The 23,427-nt window shown below is 38.5% G+C and overlaps 1 protein-coding gene across 3 annotated transcripts in view; it reads right to left on the reverse strand.

The window, feature by feature from the left end:
* The window catches only part of zfhx3b (zinc finger homeobox 3b), a 452,523-nt gene that overhangs the window by 64,751 nt on the left and 364,345 nt on the right, over nt 1-23,427 (reverse strand). For all 3 annotated transcript variants that reach the window (XM_063067110.1, XM_063067111.1, XM_063067112.1), the window contains one exon: nt 16,405-16,512. In XM_063067110.1, coding sequence (XP_062923180.1) covers nt 16,405-16,512 — 108 coding nt within the window. The remainder of the gene's footprint in view (nt 1-16,404; nt 16,513-23,427) is intronic.

Genomic DNA, 23,427 nt, shown 5'->3' on the forward strand with positions numbered 1-23,427 from the left:
TTATATGGTGATGTCTGTGGCATATGTTAACGTATTCTTTTGTTCCAATTAGCAGATTGTAAATGGCATCTTTAACACCCTGTCTTACAGCAACACAGCCCACACAATGCAAATGGAAAGAAGCTGGCAGGTATCCAAGAGTGCCAAAGGCATCATCAACAAATTATGGGTCCAAAAAGCTCAGTTATATGATAAGTGTGAGGGTGCAATGCAAACACAGCTGCTTCATATTGTGCAACAGGCTCACTGGGGCAGTCAGAATATGGACGATGGAAAAACAAACAAAAAAAAATACAACTTTAACATTAAAAGAACTTCAGCTCATTTCCACCCATGAATTTGCATATGGTGAGTACAACAAGTTATCTAGGAATGAGAGTGTGCCACACATTAAGAGAGCTGCCACATACAAGCTGTAACCTCCACTTTTCAGCCATAGCTCCTTTGGCCTGGCCAAAATAAAACAATCAGAATTATCAATAGCCCTCAAAACAGAGTTGCGCACTTACGGCAGGATCTGTTAAATTACCTGATACGAGAATATTAAAACAGATCACAAGTATGTAATAGTCTTCACTGATGCAGTACTATAACATCCTTCAGTCTGATATGCAATTATGGCGTCAGAAATAGTTAAATGGTCAGTAAAATGGATGGATTTAAACTGCAAATGGCTGGAAGTCTGGCCTTCTGGAGCCATATTTTGGTAGAATAAAAATCTAGGCTGGAAAACATTAATTGAAAGGAAAATAATATCTACTTCAGCAATGCCTTCCAATGACAGGGCCTCAACACATCTTAAATTAAACAAGGTAGTTGCTGAATAATTGCTGAGAGTATAATGAGCCCTGTGGTACTGAACGAAAATTGTAATCTAGACAGAACAGTTAATGTGGCATCAAATGTATATGAGAAAGAACATATTTTAACATTTAATAATTTAATTGCTTACATGACTCTTACAAGATAGATAGATTTGTAAGAGAAGTATTCTATACTTCTCCCTGAAATCAATATTTATTTTATTTATATTCATTCGGACATACAGCATGGTAACAGACCCTTCAGTGCGGCCCAGTTACCCCCCTGTGGTCAAATACCCCACTAACCTGTATGCCTTTGGAATGTGGGAGGAAACTGGAGCACGTGGAGGAAACCCATGTGTGGTCACCAGCAGTACATACAGATAACGGCAGTAATTGAAACCGGTGCTGTAATAGCTGACGCGGTTAATAGATGAACAGCTTCGCGTACCTTCCCGAGCAAGATTTAAAAGCTCCTTTTCTGACCAGACAGCTTGTGTGTGTGTTTTTCAAAAACAAAAACTGATGGATGACACAATTAAACCCTGATTTTTAAAAGCCCAGTGATGGCATGTTCTGTCACAAACTGCCACTATCACAGCACTGATAACAGATTCAGAATCAGAATCAGGTTTAATATTATTGGCATATGTCATGAAGTTTGTTAACTTGGCTGCAGCAGTACAATGCAATACATGATAAATATAGGAAAAAATGAATTACAGTAAGTATATATAGGTATATTAAATAATTAAATTTAAAATAGTAGTGCAAAAACAGAATTTTTTTAAGAAAGGTGAGGTAATGTTCATGCGTTCAGTATCCTTTTAGGAATTGGCAGAGGGGATGAAGCTGTTCCTAAATCGCTGAGTGTGTGCCTTCAGGCTTCTGTACCTCCTTCCTGATGGTAACAGTGTGAAGAGGGCAAGTCCTGGGTGATGGGATCCTTAATGCCAAGTCTATATGAAGGTAGTCCTGCATCTTTGATCTCGACTCTGGCAGGATTTATTGTATTTATTTTATAATAGGTAGGTTCTCTGTAAATGAGCACCTTTGCTTGTGCGTGCAATAAATAAGGCCTTCTGCAAGGCCACCCATATGCGGGCAAAGAAAGTATAATATTTACATATTTCTGATGATTTGTCAGCAGTAGTACAAATGTGATCAAGCTCCAACTTCTTGAGGTTCCCAGATCATCCAAGAGGTTTGCAAGCGGGATTTTAACTTTATTCTCTAATCACGACATGAAAGGAGAGAACAATACCCTAGATTCATTTTCTCAACCAAATGAGAGAATCTGAAAGCACTATTACTCCAGACCTGGGGGAAATAGTGATGGAGGAAGTGTGATGGTTCTGATTCCTATCATGGACTCAGATGTAGGAAAAGGGAACACAAGCTAGTTAGTGCTTCTGATTGGTAACCAATGGCAAAGTGGAGGAATTTCAGCAAAGGTTCTGTCCTCTATTCAATGAATTTTGCTGGATCAAATGGGTATAGGGTCAAAATCAGCTGTCCGTCTTCACGAGGTCACCTCTCATTCCATTCAGAGCAAGGACAGAATTCCTCATGGTCCCACCTTCAACTCCACCAGCCTCTACGTTCAATGACTCAGCCTCTGTAATGTTCTCGGCCTTTAATGAAATGCCATCACCAAACACATCTTCCCCTCCCCTTTCAGCATTGAGCAAAGACCATTCCCTCAGCAATACTCCTGTTCTCTCTTACATCTGTACTAGCACCTACTTCCTGGCCAGATTTCTGCAGCTATTCTCAAATTTATGTTGGATTAAACTAGGAAAGGTCACTTGGCATCACCCGCAATTATAATAACACTGCAGAAGCAGATTAATTATCCGAAGGGTAAAAATTTGGCAAATGACAATTGTAAGAATAACCTCGTAATCCAGAAAGAATAAAACATCTAAATGATCAGTTTTGATGTTGATACATACTTCTGACTTTGGATCATTTTCAAGAGAAACTAATAAATAAAAAGCTGGACTAAGGTACTTCAGATGGCTGCCAGTCTGGTACATACCAATTTGAGGTCTGAAGTCTCTAGAACTGAAATTCCCTGGAAATCCAATGGTATGCATCAGCCTCATCTATCATAAATCCTCATGCCTACATTTTTAAATGGAAAAAATCCACATAAACTCATCACCCCTGCTGTTCTGTTTAAAGCCATGGAGCCCTCAGTTTCTTAATGCATTCTAAGCCTTTCCATGTCGGAATTATTTCATAACCGAACCTTCCACTTTCCAAAATAAGAAGGTTTAATTTGAATGTATATGTCAAAATATTACATATTTTACTACAAATTATAAAAAATTTGTCCAAAGTAAAAGAAAACCTGCAATCTGACATGAAGAATAGAAAATGCTGGAATGACTAAGAAAGTTAGGCAGCATCTGTGGAATGAAAAACGGAGTTAAAATTTCAGGTCAAAGACCCTTCACCAGTCTATTCTGTCAACCATAACTGTAAATCTGTGTAATTTGGGGGGTGGGGGGGTAACAGACACAATTATTTTATTAGGGATTTGTATTTGAAATTGACCACCAGGCACTTCTGGATCACCTGGATCAAAGGAGAATCTGAAAACGGAACCAATTCCACTCAGAATGAGAGTAAAACACAGTGGGAAGGTACAAGAGTCAAAGATGGAACATTAATGATGCTTATTTGGGGTTTATAGCTCTCTCAAAAATATGGGTTTGCTGTTGTGCTGCAAATTAAATTTAGATTGTCGGAACAATTGGCATATCCAACGGCCCAGAATATATCAGTTCATTCATTTATTGAAAATGAGGAATACTTTCCTTTAGCTCCCTGTATTTTCAATTCAAAGGTTTTCCTAAATTATTTCAAGCAGAACTGGGAGACATATGGCAATAGCATTGCCAGAATGAAAGGAAATTTATTTTGTAAAAAGGCTGTGCACATGAGAGGAAGAAAAAAAATTGCAGCATTCTGGTTGCGCAGTTGTATCTTTTGTTTTATGCTCCATGTACTTCAGTGTGAAGACAGTGATAAACAAACACATGCTAGACACAGGGAGTGACTGGAAACAAGAACATATCTTTATGAAAAGTGAGCTTTATGTTGGAGGAACAGAAGCTGAAATTGTGGAACGATTTGCCTTGCCTGTTTTGGGTGGCAGATGGAAAAGACCGATGTTAATGGCAGAGATGTAGCTGTGGAAAGGACAGGGAAGTACAAACACAATGACAGTTTTGCAGTTTCTTCCCTCATTCTAATGTTTTTTTCAGCTGTGGTCCAAACTGGTCAGAGGCAACAGATCTTACTGGAGGAGGCAGGGGGAGACGTTAGAGCTTGGATGGACCTTTGATCTAAAACTCACCCTCTCAGGGAAGTGGTTTGGTGGGAAAGCAGACAGACAATGCTGAGTGAGGTGAGTGACATGAAGGTGTGGTGGCAAGGTGGAAAAATGTTAACAGCCCAAAAAAGAAATGCCGGTTTGTAGTATAAAGATGAGCATAGGAATACTGAGGAGAAGCAACGGTATGCAGGTTGAAGCCCAAATGTTTAAACAGAAATGAAGCTGCTAAGCATGCTTTCCCCACAAACCCCACAGGTGACAGCTGCTGCCCCCGCAGTCTGGGCCAGGTCATCTATCAACTCAAAGCTATAAGGAGACAAAAGCATATGACAGAGGAGCAAAAGCCGTTGACAGAATCACATGAGAAAAGAGAAGCAAAGTAGTACCAGAGAAACAGTATCAAGAGAGACAAGAGGAAGATGGAATTCTCTAAATTTCCACTCATTAATATACATCTAAAGGATCTTGTAAAACTAATCACTTCAGTCAGTCATTTCTATTATAAACTCCTTCTGGATGTTTATAATGGAAACTGCCTATATGATATTAATGATATTAATGTAGCGTAGTGGTTAGCACAACTTGAAATACCCGCCACTGCCTGTAAGGAGTTTGTACGTTCTCCCTGTGATCATGTGGGTTTCCTCTGGGTGCTCTGGTTTCCTCCCACAATCCAATACGTACAGGTTGGTTGGTATGTTAATTGGTCATTGAAAATTGTCCCGTGATAAGGCTAGGATTAAATTAGTCTTGATGGGCTGGAAGGGCCTATTCCATGCTGTATCTCAATAAATAAATAAATAGCTTGATCGATTAATTAATTATTAGCCCATCCACAGAAATACCACCAGTGGTGGGAGAATTCTTTGCAGCATGATATATTTACACTGACGTGTCCCATTACTAATATAATGGAAATATTGAAGCAAAGTAAATATAGCAATAAAAAAGCAGATTTAATGATTTGAAAAAGACTTAATTATATCGACACACCTTGGTTCAATTATCTTTGGCCTGTAACTCTGTTACACCTAGAGATTACATTTGGCCTTGCTTGTCCATGTCCTTTCCTATCTCTCAGGCACTTGCACATCATCTGTAAATGTTTTCCATGGCGTGGGTCCTAGTGAGTCATGGGACAATGGTATTGCCTAACAGCAGTGGTATTATGAAGAGAGTACAATGAGGAAAATGTGACGGCAAAGTATTATTGGAAATAATTGTGTCATAGGACATGCACACTATGTGACCAATGTATTAAAAAAAATTACAATTTTTCCAAAACTCCAAATTAGCCAAAAAAAAAACAATAACAAACTGCCTGTGAATAATCATGGGAAGATCAAGATGAGTTGATTGAATGTGGCATACCGCTGTGGGCGGAATGAAATCAGAGCTAGATCTTGCATCTGTACCAAGCAAAGTGATGGAATAACAACCAATCATATGGAAATCTGCAGATACTGGAATTTCAAGCAACACACATAAAAATTGCCGGTGAACGCAGCAGGCCAGGCAGCATCTATAGGAAGAGGTACAGTAGACGTTTCGGGCCGAGACCGTTCACCAGCAATTTTTGTGTGTGTTGAATAACAACCAGTAACGGCTTAGGAATGGATCACTTATGAAAATTCCAGTTTTGACAATTCCATATCTTTGCTTAATCATATCAGTTAGTTAGAAATGGAGGGATGCCACTTTTAAGCTTAGGAATTAAAATAAATAATGAACTTAATAACACATCCTCCTTTATCAATAACTTTTGAAAGCAGTTAATTGACCAAAGCCTATTTAACACTAATATTAAAATATTACACCATTTCAATAAATATTAAATATTCTAAACTACATAAAACAAATCCTTGGAGGATTCAACAACTGAATCAGTATTTTCCGGAATATCTTTCCATAAAGGGGGAACCCATAACACTCTCCATATGGGTGTCCTGACTACTCACAGATGGGCAAGACCATGACAAGCCTCTTCTTTCAAAATGAGAGGGACAACTGAAAGGGCATTTTGCCTCCTCTGAAAATCCGTTTCTGCTTAATGATAATTATCCGTTTGCACCTAATAAAAATAATGTATGACATCTGGATATTTCAAATGATGGAGGAGGCCCAGAATAAACATGTGTTGAGACAGTCATACATCAGAAGCCTCAGGATTCTCTCCTGCCAGGAAAATAAATGTCATCATCTAAATACTACTGTATATTCTGGATCTACTTCAGACTAACTGAATAAAATCCACAAACATAATGCTATTTTTCACTCATACCCTTTCAAATTGCACACCTTTTTAGGCAGTTGCTTGAGTGATTGTCATCTGAGTGAATAAATAATAAATGAGAGAAGAGGCCTGAGTGCCAGATGTGGCCGGAACAGGTCAAACAGGACAACAGTTACTGCAAAAATTTAGTGTCAAGGAAACATATGTTGCAGGAATGTGGCTGCAAGTAAAACTGCCCATCTCCATTGATGTGCTACAATCTTTCATCGGACAGCACAACTCAGAGACTATGTTTAAATTTTAAAGTTATATTTTTAATTTACCGCATCCATATGGTGTTCCTGGTTAACATGTCCTCGGAAGGGTGCCTTCACACCTCAGATGGATGCTTTTCTTTAAGTCCTGATTTAAGTTAATTTTCCAATCCTGCTGGCCAAATATTCCACGTGTGCCCTTTTTTAGTGGGTCCGAGGCACACGTGTCTGCCTTTAAAATGATGTCCATCTCCGACCAGCTGACACAGCAAGGTCAGCGTTGAAGCTATGGAAGAGTTTACAATCCTTTGTGTGTGCCAAACTGGAAGTTAATGGCAGCAATGGAAAAACCTTAAGGCCAAGAGAACATACCTTTTTATTCTGTTGGCTTACTGAACTATATGTCAAGTGAGTAAATCAAGCTAACCTGTTGCTTTTTTTTTAAATTGGTGTGTGTCAATCGTACCACAGCACTTTCACTGTACTCTGATGCTATTGCTCTCTTGCACAGCTTTACAACAACAGGACAAATAAGTGACTCCAACAGTTAACTTTTATGACAAAATAAACAGCAGATTTTTCAAAAACAAAAATTAGGAGTGGGCAGAAAGTATGCCACAGGGCTTGGCCAAATATAAATTAATTTTGAATGAAAGGCACCAGTCAATTTATTTGTTTTTTGAATGGACATGCATTTGACAGACTACTTGGACTCCTAAGAACGAGTATAATGGACGGCACATTCGAAGAGCATCTGCACAAGTTTGGTTTTTCAGTTTAACTACTTTGTAATAAAGATCAAAGGGAATACCAGCTTCATTGTACCACTGAGCTTTGAGTATAGCATGCAAACTAGGGAAGGTGCAGTACACATGTTCTCTCTAAAGTACCAGTAATTACACGAGAGCGAGTACTCCTATTTAAGGTACCACATGTCGTATTGGATTGGCCATCATCCTATTCACAATGTTCTTGAAATACACCTCATTCTTTTACTTTACTGCTTGTGCCACTTCAAAAAGCCATCGTCTTACTGGTCCCCAGATCGTAAAGAGTTAAATTTAGGCTGATTAAATGACATTGCTTTTGCAAGTATAGGGAGGTTAGAAACCCAGGTTAACCACATCTGACCTCTTGCACAGCTCCAGACATTAAAGTGTCAGTCTCAATCAAAGATCAGGCGTCAAAAATGATTACATTGCAGACCTGACATTACCCACACATAACAACAATCTGTTGTAGCACCATACATTATACTAAAGCCACACAGAAAACCTACCCAGAACACAACCCCACAGGAGTGTGGGGGTTATTTTTCTCTCTTTTGCATCTACATCAGTCAGCTAAAGTACTTTTGACATGGGCATCACATAAACTTCCATCTCACAGTGAAAAAAAATCCAAGAGCCAATTAGGTAATTATTAATTCATGCCATTTTCCGTAAGTCCCATGTTTTCAGCATCGTGTGCCTATAATACAATACCGTAAACTAATAAACTTTTGTGGCTATAAACTTGCCTGCCTTTCTCTCACTTATTAATAATAAAAATTCACTGCTGTGCAACACTTTAACCTTTTAATCACTGACTGCTGTTATCACTGTGGAGATGCCGGATATAATTCATTTGTTTATTGGCCTCGGCACCAATTCTCAACTAAAAATAGTTCAGGTTGCTTTCAGTAATGGCAAAAAGAACTGAGCTCTTCAAAAGGAAGGCAACTTGTGTGATGACAGCTTACCACAAAACAGAAATTTGGTTGGGCAGACTTGTGTGGGCTCTCACCTTGTACCTCCACAGCATCAGTGTAGGCCAAGTAAGGGGTATGATTTTTGGCAGCTCCACGCCAGATCTCATTTTCGGTTTGAAGGTCAGGGAGGAAAGAAACCACTGCCATATATTGTCCATCTTGTTCAAGCAGACTCTGCTGAAAGGTATGTAAGGTTACCTGGATATAACCTGTTTCATTAAACAGTGCACTCATCTGTACCACTTAAATGTGCTGCTGGATACTCTCGTGGATTAAGTGCTTATGTGGAGAGTATTATAAATGAAGCTTGTTATGCTATCAGATGTTACTTGATGCAGTTACTTGAATGACTGCAGTTATGCAGATATTACATTCCTGTCGAATAGTTTAGGATATGAGAAAATTGAAATTTGAAAGATATTTGCACACTGTAAGTATAAATTTCATGCTGCTATCGTTATGGTTTAGAAGGTAATAATATGGATAAAGGCATCCAGGGATAACCTGACCTATTTGCTTTGGATGAAACAGATGCTACAGAGCACAGAATATGGGCACATGAAGCAAAATGATTTTTGTTTAAAGGTGAGACAAGAACACGCAGGTAATAGAAAATAATGTAAATCATATTCAGACATTTACTCATCACAACTGCTACAGGAGAACTCAGGAAAAAAAAATTGAACACCTCACAGAGAATTTTTTGTATGAAATGGAACACTAAAATTGTAAATGCAAGAGATTCTGCAGTTGTTGGAAATCCAGAGCAAGACACAGTAAAAAAAATTCTGGAGGAACTCAGCAGGCCAGGCAGCATCTATGGAAAGGAATAAACAGTTGATTTTTTTCCATCTGAGACTCATCTTAAGGACCGGAAATGGTCTTTTGCAGTCAGTGGCAAAATCCAATGCAAGAATAAAATAAAAGCTAACTGGTTCATATGGCAAACACATCTCTTTTGCATTTATCTCAACTCCCAATTAATTGCTACCAAGTAGAAACAAATGCTTTAATTGAGTGATTTTTTTTTAAACAAGTAGTGCTGAAGACATATTTAATAGGGGTATTTTTGCCAAATGAAGTGCAGGCCTAAAAATATCAAGGACCTCCTGTGCTCCATCTGTGATTTACAGGAATTACACAACTCATGTTGTGTATTGTATCTCCCATTCCTACTATTACGGACTTTGTTATTTACTCACATGATAGACACGAATTGGATCAGATTGTGGATTCTTTTATGACCCTGAAAATCAATGTTAATGGCATATCCGTCAACAGGCAGTATTTAAACTTTGGAGTAAGTTGGAAATGGGCACATTTTCCTTCCCAACTGGAACATTTCTGCAGCCAATGTATTAGAGATGGTCAGAGTCCAGATGATAGGGCTATTGAGCCAAGAAGTCGCTATCTTTTTTTATACCAATAAGATTCCTTTTTCTAGAAGACTAAGTGGTAACTTATGTCCAGAGTAATTTCTAACATACATGATCTGTGTGTCTATAGTGTCCCCATTACTTTCCAGCATAAGCATTTTGGTTGATTTAATTTTACTCCGTATAAAGCTATGTTTTTTAAATTACATCAAGAATGATGCATTTTTTATGTAATCTTTTAAGACAGAATTTCATCAATCATTTGTTACCTATTGGATTACTGGTATTTTGGTTGCACTTCAAATAAATCAATTTCAATATATGGCAAAAAATGAATATTAATCAGTCAGCATATTTTTATGAGTAGCATTATAATGTGAAATACAAAGATGAAATTCCTGCCATTAAACATGATTCAGAATACCAGATTTGACCAATAAAAGAGATATCTATATCATAAAAGCTTGCTTTGACTTCATATTTTTCCAGGGCATTATCAGCCTGATTGTATAGAATGGGAAAGTGCTGGGAATTCAGACAGTGTTGTATAAAGCCAAAGGTTCAGAGAAAACTATGTCAATCAGGTACATCCTTATTCAGACATAACGCTTTCTTGGATTAAATTGTCTGAAGTGTTTAAAGTTTATTATTTATCTAGAGTGGAAATATTCTTCTCTACCACGCTCCAAGCATTCTACATCATTTATAAAGATGGCAGACCTCTTATTGATGTACGGCACTAATGATAAAAACTCAAACAATCTAACCCTTATGACATTTTCCTTCACGATTCTCTGCCTCTCAAAAGATTTTAGGTATCATCAATTAGGTTAATTTTTGCTGCGGAAATCATCTTGCATCTTTATTTATGGCTCTGTGGAAAAAATTACCCTTGAGTGATTTAATTGAATGTGAAGGCTATGGTATATTAGACAGCTTTAATACTCGTTACTTCTGATTTTGCAGTCTAGGTAGGTCATTAAACAGGCACCAGTGAATAGGATTCAAAAATCATACCTACATTGCATCTTCCTTCAAACGCCTCAGCTGTACAGTTAACTTGGCAATTTATATTTTGTTTTTAAAAAACTGACAGTAGGGATGCTTTCAAGAGGTGAGTTTGTGTCTTGGTAGCTGCAACCTAGGGCTTCTTGCTCCTCAACAAAGGGACCCAATTTCAGATTCCATTTGCAGCTGATTTTCACACGAAAGGTTGCTTACTATTGCTGGCCTTGGCTATGCCATCACCGAGTGGAGGGGAAAATCTGACTGGTGAAATAAGACTGCATGGGATAAGGGGCCTAATCAATGGTGATTCATGCCATATATGGAAAAATCCACAGATCTGATGTTTCTCCTCTCCCTCATCTAAAGTGCGGAGCAGAAGAGAGAAGACAGAAGGGATACGAAGTCTAAAAATGCCACTATAAACAGCTCTCAGTTTATATTAATTTGTTCTTATGTTTCTGCACTGCACTGCATGCTCATGTTGCAAGCAGCAGTCCAGCTTAACATACCATTTGCTGGCATATAAGCAGAGATTTAATGATACTCTTCGCTATTAAAAGATACTGGCTTGGCTTGTTCATTCTCTATGCCATCAGCAGCTGAGAGCAAAGTTAAAAATTCAATTTAGACAGGAGATCCTTTGAAAATAAATTATTGATAATGTATAGATCTGATAATTAAGGAGTGTAGAACAAAACCTAGTTAAAACCATAATAAGGAAGCTGGGTACTTGAAATTCAATTATAAGTATTTAAATAAATAATGCAATATATTTCTTTTAATGCGAAACAGTGATTTTTTATTCCTACATAGTATACTAGAGTGGCTCACAGAAAAAATGATAAAATAGCAAAATATTCTCAGGCAGATGTATTAGAAATTAAGTCTTGCAATGTCTTCCTTTTTTATGCTGGCCTGACAATTAAACTTGGGTCCTTTATTCTTTTCTTCTTTATAGAGATTTTTAAAAAAAATAAAGCTCTGGACAGATTAGCATAAAAAACAACTTTTCTCCCCATCATTTTTTTGTCCACCTTACATTCTCTCTGTCCTTTCAGCTGTTTGTCCAGCCAGTTCATTGTATCACAGATGTATTCTGCACATCAAGCACTCAGAGAAGGAGAAATACTGCTGTTCAAGTAAAGATGCGCATGACCTATTTTTTCAATTTCAGTAATTAGGGAGGCATGGGGCCTGAAGGAATTATTCATGAATGCAGGAGCCCTGCTGTATACATTTATGTTAAACATGTCAAAGCCTATCGAAATCATGCCTGCCAGCACTATACACCATAAACACACTTCCATGACAACTTTCCTTTGCTTGCAGTCCATTAATACCATCTTTAATAGCTATTGCTGCCTTCCTCTCTCTCCAACTCAAATCAGAAACGGTCCATTTCACTAATCGCACAACGTTAGGTGAGCAACTCCAACCTTTAGGCCATGGTTTCATAAATATTTTATTTTTAGTACAGGAACTGGTGGAGAAGAATAGGGCACAGCAATGATTAGACACTTTCAGAGAGAGTTTGCTCTAAGAAACCTCTTTTATTAGTCAAGTAATCAATGGGTTTGCTAGTGCTACTTCCTAGCCTTACTATTAGCTTTCATTTTTCATGTTGCCCATTCATATATTCAGCCCTTGGTACCACTTCTGTTGAAATATCAAATGTGATGATAACCATCCAACACTATTTTAAAATATTAACCTGAAGAGCCTGCATTATTTTGCCTACACTAGCATTTCCTCATTTGTTCGCCAAGGAAATGCATCAGCAAACCACCTTCAAAGGTGTTGCTTGCTGTGCCTATCTATTTCACCTCCCATATTCTGATGCTTCAATCTGATATTCATTGTCCCTAGATAATGAAACACTTGCCATCTTTTATGATTATTTGCACCCGGTTGGTGAATTTTACCCTATTTTCTGACCAGGAAAGCTCACCATCTCCATTTACACACATTTGAACACAACTGCCATCTTTTTACTGAGGGTTGCCCTTTTTTCTCTGTAAAGCAAGAGACCTTGGTGAGGCTGAATTAGCAGTTTGGGTCACCTATCTACAGGGAAGATATCAACAAGCTTGAAAGGGTGCAAGGAAAATTTACAAGGACTTTGTCAGGACTTAAGGACCTGAGTGATAAGGAGAGGTTGCATAGATCAGGACTTCCTTCCCTGGAGCAGGAGAGAATGAGAGGAGATTTTATAGAGATACGCAGAATTATGAGGGGTATAGATAGGGTGAATGCTTGCAGGCCTTTTGCCCTTAGCTTGGGTGAAATGAGAACAAGAGGTCAAGAGTTTAGGATTAAAGGTGAAATATTTATGGCAAATTTGAGAGACAACTCTTCACTCGGAAGGTATTGCAAAAGCATGGAAGGAACTGCCAGCAAGAGTGGTAGATTCAGGTTCAGTTGTAACGTTTAAGCTGAGCTTGAATAGGTATATTGTCTGAGAGGGTATGGAGGGATATGTCCAGGTGTAGGTAGATGATTTTAGAAGACCAGGTCAGTATGCACTATGTAGGCTAAAGGGGCTGTTTCTGTGCTGTAGTGTTCCATGACTCTATAAGTATGAAAAATTTATGGTATGAGATGATGGTCTGATATGATTAACTCAATACACCTAACTGGCATGGTCCATGTCCCTTCCATTCCTAGCAAGTGAAATATTTATCATACTTCATTTCCTTTTTTGATAAAAAGGCCCTATTTTCATCTTTTAATTATTGTCCATTATGTAGAAGTTGACAACATCTGGTTTTTGATTTCTCTGCAAAGGAAATTGTGCGGAACTTCATTCATTCTTCATGAAAAAGAAAGAAGGCGAACAGTGAGATATCATAATTTTGGCAGTAAGAAAAGTTCAATATTTACCTCAATGCATATCAAAGACTCAAAATACATCATGACATTATATATAAAATTTTTACTCCCTAAATTAATTTTAATGATGTAGGCAGGTTCTCTCTAAAGGATCAAGTCAGTCAGCTAACTTCCAAAAATATTCTGTTCAAGTTTACCAGTACTAACATCAGAACCAAATAAAATCTAGCTTTTTGGCCCGAAGCCAGAGTAGCTACTCTGTAAATGCAGCAGCAGATGAGTTGTTTGGTGTTTTATAGACCAGTGCTTTGCTATGTGAAAATAAAGCTGTAAACTTGTGTTAGCTCTCAGTGAACAATTGTTAGATTCATAATTATATTAAGTTGCAAAGCAAAACGCTTAAAAAAGACTTGCAACTTGTGGCTGAATAACATATTATTCAAGGCTGGTATGATTTTATGTAATGCTACTGGTATTGGAAGTTAGATTGCAGTTCACCGAAAACTAGTCCTGATCTCCAGTGCTGAGTAAATCTTAAATCTCTGAATGAAGACAGGAGTAGCTGATGCCTGTGTCTATGTGTCCCCAGTATTTCTGCTCCGTCAAAAGCTAGTCAACAGAGGAAGAATTTAAGAGAGTTTTGTTTGATTGTAATTTGACAATTTGCATCTTGCAATTTGAAAAGTTATGTGAAGAAACCTTGGGCTCCTCCTTATCCTAAAGGGGTTTGCTCTTAAAGATGGAAGCCTTGACTTTACCATATGGAAGTGATCTTAGGTCAGAACCTATGGCGATCTGTTGAGGATAGGGAAGCAATACTAGTAATCAAAAATAATTAAATGAAAATATAATTGATCCAGTAAAAGTATTATGTGTCACTGGTTTTGGGTTGTGAAAATCAGAGATTGTTACATCCTTCACCTTCTCACATGTTACCGCCACTGAATTTGGAATACTTATACAGTGGGCCATTTCATACCATGCCACCTCAGATGGATTCGGGACTTTGGAGCCATATTTAAGTATCCTTATCAGGGGCATACAGGCTACATTTCATGTTCTGACTTCCATATTTACATGCACAGTAATCTCCTCAACCAATCAAATTGTAAATTGGCACTTTTTATGGACTCCTCACTATCAACTGACAAAGGAATGCCTTAGATGACAATTTATGGTATACAAAATGGTTATATACCAAGAAGCTGCTATTTGTATGGTATTGGCAAACATATACATTATTCATGAGCAGCTGAGTTGAATTCGTGAATGTATGGAACAGGGGTAAATTTTGCACTCAAGATGTTAAAAATCTTAAGTATGTAACAAATCAAATAAAATACAACAATATTTGTGAAATTCAAATTGGACTGAAGGGAGATACCAAAGTGTAACATTTTTGTGGCACATTTCATGCAAAATAAAGAATGCAGATGAAAAGACCATCACAATAGTATTGTTTAGTTTATAATTTAACTAATCTTTAAATGCCCTAAAACTTCATAAATAGTTTCATTAAAGTAATGCCTCATTTTAATAAGGTTTTATTCGTTTTTATGGTTTGATAAAGCAATTTTCATCTAAAAGAATTACTATGCAATAACAAAGCATTTTGTGTGAAAAACTAGTTATTATGGAAATTGTGTTATCAAAGAGTAATTTTTTGTATAACAAAATGAAGCCAGACACAAGTGGAAATTTAATAGAAGCGTGGCGTTGAAGTAAGCAGCCATATTACTGAGAATGCCAAGCTAATACTTTAGACCAATTTCAGATAAATTATTTTTTAAATTGATTGGAAATATTAACAAAAGCTGCCTTTATGCAAAATCCCAATCTACTTCAATAATGTTCTTTTGATTTGTAGCCATTCATTTTGAACATAGATTTCATTTTACTAAGGCTACTTTAAATCATATTGACTATGTAGTTATGACACTTTTTATTTAAAAAGTCTCTCAACCTTCCCTATATACATTTGAAACAATGAGCATTTAAATGTTTCATAAACTGAGAATCATTTTAAAGAAGGTGTTACTTTAGGTAATTTTCTGACACCGTGCCCATGATTATTATGCTACAACTGAACTCATCTCCATGTTGTCATGTCAGCTTCCTGAGTAGAATGATGCATCAAGGTGCAAACACATCATTGGCAGCTTTATGGTTTAATTGTATTCCTGTGTACAATGTTATCCATGGAGAAAAATAAGGAAAGTTCTGCGGTGACTGAAATATCTTTGTTTCCAAAACTTCATTAAGAATAACTGTTTCAAGTTAAAGCATAATTCTAACAGCCCTTGCAGATGGCCAGCCTGTGACCTTCCATGCCTAATCTCATCAGTGAAGTCCTTAAAGTCATAACTCATTCAACGTAATACAAAGAACCACATAACTGCTTAGGGGTAAAATGCTTCATTGTCATCTGGCTATCCAACAAGTGACCCCCGTACATTATGAATATCCTGACAAAATGATGAGACTGAATGCATTGGGCTGCATACAATCGAGAAAGTTTTAGATCCAAGCAACTTCAACTTCTCAAGGGTGGACTGGTGTTATTTCAATCATGTACACATGCACTTCAGCCTGTGTTTGTTTCGACTTATAGACTCACAATAAATCCAAGTCTGAAATGCTGGATCGAGTTGTGTCCGTTCATATCAAATGCACATCAGTTTGGTGGGCCGATGCTCTTACCTTTGATTCTGAACCTCTTGTGTCCTTGCATAGGCCTATTACTTATAAGAAAACAAAATAGGCAACAAAAATTGCCTGTCACCTAAGCAGCATGTAGTGCTCTACCTGTTTCTTTGCTGGGTTCCTTCTCACTGCCACTGTCTTTGTCTTTGGTAGAATCTTCTGCTTCCTGTGTGGACTCGTTAAGCCCTTCCACATCTTCATTGTTTTCTTCTGGAGGGAAGAGGAAAAATGTTAATGAAGAGTGTGCTTCTGAAGAACGCAGAAGAAGTACAAAGCACAGAATGGGATATCCCACTTTGGCCACTAAGGGCTCCAAGCTGAACATGCAAATTCAGAACATTGCTGGGAGGACTGTAAGGAGAGCCTAACTGGCTTGTATCCAAAATAATCAACTTACTATGATGTTCATTTATATTTTATGCTGAACCACTGGAAGAGAAAACATTTAAGGCCCCTTTAAAAAGGAACAGTGTGTTCAGAAGAAGGGGATGATATAAAATATGTCCAACTCATCCTGAGTACTACAAGATTTTCAGTTCATGAGGAAACAGTTGTTTACGAGTCTGCCCATTTCCATCTTTGACCTATAGGTGTCACTCTAAGCAAGCAGACGCTTAAAGTCAACCTGTTCCCCGAGACAACCCCCACCACCCCCACTAACCTGTGCACATGGTAATAATATTCCTCACCATGGTGTCTGGATACCAGGCATGATACAATAAAAACAAACTGATTTAAAAAGAGAATCTTATAATGCTTTCTGCACGCACCATTTTGGACCACATCAATTAATCATATTAAAATCTGAGTTCCAGTGTAGGATTCCAATAGGCAGTCCCTGTGGTGACTTGGATATCCAGCTCCGATGGAATCCATCATATGAGAAGATATTTTACCACCTCTTACCCTGCTGTGCTGCATTGATTTTTAATAAGACTTTTCTTACCAAAGTAATCTACTTTGTGGCAGTTCTAAAAAAATCTTTTTTTAAACCCTGGACTTTTAAAAAAAAACAAAGATCAAAGGATGCAAAAAAATAAATCAGGTTTGTAGAGAAAGCTGAGGTACCTAACATACCAATACCATCAAAAGCTAATACTGTATGAGGTAACTCAGGAAGGGCAAAGGTCGGTTGGCATCCGCATTTCATCTTTCGCTCATGCTTGTAAAATATCTGTGCTTCAGCCACAAGCGGGATATTATTCCTGGAGGCCCAAGTTGCCATCAGTCATTCAATTTCATTACACTGTGACAAGAATAACTAAGATCTTTTTGCAAAAAGAAACAAACAATTAACTATTTGTGAAAATAGCGTTTCTCCACTTGTGGATTTTAACTAGCAATTAATTGTAGTTTCAAAGTAAGAGTAATCACCTAATTTTTTGAGAAAAATATATAAAAAGAAATTGCTTTGTGGTTATTGAAGTGACAATCCTTGCGCCTTTTTATTGTAATAAAATGAGAAATGACGTGTACCGCTGGCAGGAGTGCGCTCAGAGACAATGAGTGCTGGCTTTCATGCTGTGATTCTTTCATGCATAGTCCAGGGTCTTTTTTTGATCTTGTGCACCTCTCCACCTCTACATATCTCACTACTGCTGTACCACAGCTACACTTTCTTGTAAAAAAAACTGAGCATTCTGGCTGAACGTAATATACAGTCCCAGAAACTTCACTCTTTAAAAAAATACAATAACCACACAACAGTAATCTGCTGCATTAGGCCTTGTAAACAAGACCTTCAAACACAGGAGATGGAGGAGGAGGTTACTTCAAACAAAATGACCACAGTCTGTTAAGGTATCAAGCAGAAAGACTGTACCCACAGCTCTGGACTCTCTTACTTGCTGGTGCATCTTTTCAATAGTTCCTGGGACATGTTTCAGTTGAAAATAAGAATCCCAGACATGCCTCTCCTTACATCATTACTAAGTCTGACCTTAGACTGACCCCTGGAGCTGTTAGACTAATCTAAATGTGAATGAGCACTTTGTGCCAATGCTGTGAAGGGGCCGAATCCAGCAAACAGCAAAACTTTACACATCAACTTAATCACAAACAGCAGTGACTGGGGGCCCCAGAACAATGACAATCCTCCACTTCCCAAAGAATGAACAGTTTCTTCAATGCTTTAATGTAAGTCCTTATTAAGGACAATATGCAAAGTCAGGTCAGGTCAGGTCAGGTCAGGTTAGCTGATTGAGATTTTTGCTCATTAAGTTCCCCAGCTGTTCGGTGAGAAAAGAAAGTAAGTATTCTTGAGGCTCCTTGGCATAACTTTTGAAGAACTTAACAGCAGCTGCAACAACCTCATCAGAGATAATGTAACCTGTGTAAACATGATCAGAATGTTTTGTCAGACGAGCCATACAGTGAACTGGATGGCCCCAAAATTGTCCCAAGTAAAACTATTTTGCATCTCTCTCTCTCTCTGCAGGTATTTCACAGTGCAGCTTTCGATTGCCCCTTCCATCAGTTTTATCTACATGCTATCAAGTCAGCCGAGCCGTAGACTAGGATGTAGTGGGCATTACATTACACAAAGGCGGGTGGAAGGGCGATTCCATGGTCTGAGAAGTACATCACGAGGAGTAGAGTACGGTGATCGGGAGTGGGGGGGTGGGGGTGGGTGGAGTGTGAGGTGAAAGATGGGGACAGTGAGCTTTATGAAGGAATTTATCACAGGGGCTGGTGAGTGAGAGCTTGTGCATTGATTCACAAATTCTATATACAAGACATTCTCTGTAAAATAAATCATAGGTATGAGGAAGTTTGTATGGATTCACAACTGCTCTGGTGAAAAGCTGACTGGGTTAAGAGATAGATCAATATACTGTACACTACCAGTGAGTGCATTTGAATCTCCTTTTGATCTGAAAATCAGGTATAATTAAACCAAAATATGAATCGAAGTCTGAGAAGGAACATGTTTCATGGAAATGGACCGTGCCTTAAATAATTTAGTGCCTTAAATAAACAGTAGTGTGGGCACAATTCATCCATGAAGTCCAAGTCAAGTCAGCCTCAAAAAAGGTGCAGGTAAAACTGACTTGAGTTTTGCACAGTTTCAGTGCACCTTCCCTTCTGCAAAAGGTGGTGTACTTTAACGACTTGCAGAATTGTTACTGTGCTGGATACCAACACTCAGTCCAATACTGTACATCCGTACCGGCTCCTTGCAGATCAATCCTGCTATTCTGCTATTTCTCAAGTTTTGTAACCTTCAAGTATCAAATTCCTGTTGAAAACCACAAATGAAGCCGCGTGCACTACAACGCCTGTGTAAATGACAAGTTTCCTTGCACCATCCCGAGGGTTTTGTCAATTATTTTAAGTATGTCCTTGACCCCTCTATTAATGGAAGTAGATTCTATGTACCCTATGAACAATCACTTTTATACATTTCTACCCTTTTTACTCCAGGGTAGAGATTCCAGAAGCTCTAGTCTATGATCATAATTGAGATCCCTCGCCATGGAACAAGAGGTGCATTCTGGTATTGGTCACTTCCCCAGGTCATTCTTTGGAGTTCTGACTACAAACATTATTGGGTGGCTTGATTCAGAGATCAAGCTCTCCATTTCTTGAAGTTCTTAATTTTCAGCTGAGGGAGGTGTTAAGCAAGTGTGCAGAGAAGGAGGGAAGTTAGTGTTACAGTCACAGCAGTATGTTGCCGTTCAGGTTTTATTGATCTGGTCCGCATTGGGAAAAGCCCGACAAAAGATCAGCTGCCAACCAGCTCAGTTACTTGCAATCTCTGCTGGAGCCCAGGGTAACAGGAAAATACTAATCACTTTGAAAAGTCGAACTGGAAACCGAATGGCAACTCCCCACACCTCAGTATAAAATAATAATGGAAGGCTTGAAGATTTGCATTGAAAAGCTGCAGTTTAAATGTAAGTAGTTAACCTGCACAACATTCATGCACAGAACAGCAAATAAATATGCTGATTGAGGGTCCCGAATTCGGTATGAATCATGGACTTCACTATACTGTCACTTCTGTGAACTCAAATCCACTTCGTGCTGATGCCAGACTCATAGTTCAATTGCACCTTCAGCTTAATCGTACAGGAGGAATCTCATTAAAGCAGTGGAATAGATGGTAATATTTCAAACAGTTAGTTCAAAAGTCAGCTTGATGTTGGAGTGGGTGAAACATCAACTTTTCATCTCTGCGTCTGTGTTCAAATTCAGCCCAGCTCAGATGAATGGATTGGAAGTACCCAAAAAGGACATGGATAACAAGGTTTTATTAATACTCCAGTATACTTCATGTTGACCTTCAAGAAACACATTCTCAAGTGCAAATCTCAATGCCTAATATCTTTAAAGAGTCAACAGAGTGAACTGCTGAATGCATGAAAGCAAAAAATAGGATACAAATGTACATATAATGCTGTTTAGGATGGAGAATACAAAAGCAAAAAATAACAAATGCACCCAAAACACTGTTCCCCCATGAGTGGCAATATGCACTCTCCCCTTCCGCTATTCCCCACTTTGACCTTGTACTTCTTCTCACAATCCCATTAGGGTCCCCTCCCTCTTCCCTTTCCCTTATTGTCCACTCTCCTCTCCTATCAGGTTCTTTCTTCTCCAATCCTTGACCTTTCCCACCCACCTGGCTTCACCAATCACCTTCCAACTAAGCTCACCCCCCCCCCCCATTTAATTCAGGCATCTCCACACTTTCCTCTCAGTCCTGAAGAGGGTTCTTGGCCCGAAACGTTGACTGGTTGCTCCTTTCTAGAGATGCGGCCTGGCCTGTTGAGTTCCTCCAGCATTTTTTACGTGTGCATATCCAGTATCAGCAGATTTTCTCGTGTTTGTGATACACTCCACACTTCTTAATCAAACCAAGGGAGGCACTTAGCCCATCCAGTTGGTCCCATTTGTCTTATTCTCACCCTTTGGGACGTAGAAGGAAAACAGAGCACCTGGAGGAGATTCCCACGTGGTCTCAAAGAAACTTTGCAAACTCCCCACAGGCAGTATCCAAGGTCAGGTTCAAAACCAAGTCTCTGAGGCAATGAGTTGTGACTACCTTGAGCTTTGTAATTGGAATGTGGTGTCAATTACTTAAGTTTTTGCTGCACAGTAGGTTATTTTATGTGAGGATCCAATAAGTAAATGGATTGTGTCCCCATTACTACAATTAAAAGGATGAGAAAATGGGGTTGGATTCTTTATTTCACTCCCCTATCCAGACACCTCATCTTGCTTTTTACCATAAAGACATTGAATTCATCAGCATAGCTCAACCCAATGGCATCTTACTGTGTCATTCTAAGAACAAGCCCTATTCATTTCTAACCTCTGAAAGACTCACATTTGGGTGCAACCTTTTGGGTGCCGAAGACCCATTGGTGTCAGCAAATTGCTTAGCCAAAGAGGAAATCACAGCTCTGTCAGGAAGGTTGGTGTGATCATCATTCCTGGTCACCTTATTCCCCTTTCTTAGCTGTGTGAGAAACTGCAGCTCACCAAATGTTACCTTTGCTAACTTCTCCTGTCTTTTAGAATGAATATTCTTGTGCTGCATTGGCCAACAGCTTTATACATTCATTAGCCAGAGGAGCCTTGACATCTTTTAGTGGAATTTAAATAATTTAAACTGACAAATTTTCCACTGAAGTGTTGACTCCTTACAGATTTTGTGATGAATAAGCTGACGAGCCTCTAGTTTGAAACCAGCCACAATAACTTCCTCCCTTTTATAGAAAATATCTTGATTGACTTATCATTCCCTGACAACCACATTTCCAGGAATTATATTTTCATGAATGGAATGAGAATTTTACCATCCTTGGGTCACTTCAGCATTAACTTAGTGCTTACTAAACGGACAAATGAGACCACGATTAAACATACAAAATGTACGGTGGAAACAATGGCAAGTGTATTGCAGATGCTGATGTTAGTGTGAAAGTCATTCAGCAAATTGAGGCAAGATTAAGATTCTGCTTGGTTAACTGGTCTAGTGCTGATCAATTTGATCCAAAGCACTATCAAACTTTCAAACCAGAATCTTGACTTCAAACTCTATTATTATGAAGTAAACATACTGCTGCTAATAAAAGTTTTATTGAACAATGCAAGGACCTATTTATAATCTGAATATGTTACTATTTTGCTGTTCAACTGCCTTACATCAACCCAGAGAGTTGTGTTGATGTGGGGGAAGCTGAAGAGCAAAACATGAAATATGAGTCCCAATCCCACAGATCGTCCGTTGCTCTCTAAATAGATCAAGTACTCTTTCCCTTGCTTTATTTCATCTCCAAGATGCACTCTAGTTTTACCCTCTTTAATCCAAGTCAAAAATGGGGAAAGGAGGAACAATGACATTCAATTGTTGAGGGGATACACATTTGGTCCCATGGCTCAATGAGGTGGCATACCCCACCTGGTTAGCTTCACCACACTATTATCATCAGTTGTTGGAAGCTTCAGCCCGTTTCCAACAATTGCGACTAAAATTCTTCAAACCAAATGACAAGATAATATAAAAGATGGGCATGTTGTGAGATTCTCTGCAGCAAATTTTGAGTCATTGTTTATCTTGGAAAGGGGATTTAGAAAGCTGAACTCACACGGACAGTTTCTCCTTTTTTTTGCTATTTGTTTGAGTGCATGCATTGCAATTAAAACTGGTTTGTGGTGAACTGTATCTGCAGGGGATGAGCTATTAACAAAGGGATCTGACAGTTTCAGGTTGATGATTTTTATTCCAAATGAAAAATCAATATGTTTTCTGGGTTATACATATTCAGAATGGGCTGATATCTCCATCATAATGGAAAATTGGTGTCCTGTTACCTCTTTTCTTGCCCTATCTGTACCAGTGCATTTTCCAATCCACTGGCAAATATTTCAACATGATTTGATTGCAGCTCATGACAGTGTTAAATGTCCTCAGCCCAAAGTACACTTCAAGTAGCTGAGCGATGCCAGCCTTTGGGTAGTGTTTCATGCTCATTGTGCAGAAAATAGCCTGCAGGAAGAGCGATGAGATATCTGCCTCACAGTCCTGGAGGAAATGCCATCAACTTTGGTGTATTTTTGTGACGCAAATGTGCACTCTGACCATTTTAGCCAGGGTCACCGTGACAGGTTTTCATC

Source organism: Mobula hypostoma, chromosome 14 (assembly GCF_963921235.1).
Source record: "Mobula hypostoma chromosome 14, sMobHyp1.1, whole genome shotgun sequence".
NCBI lineage: Eukaryota > Metazoa > Chordata > Chondrichthyes > Myliobatiformes > Myliobatidae > Mobula > Mobula hypostoma.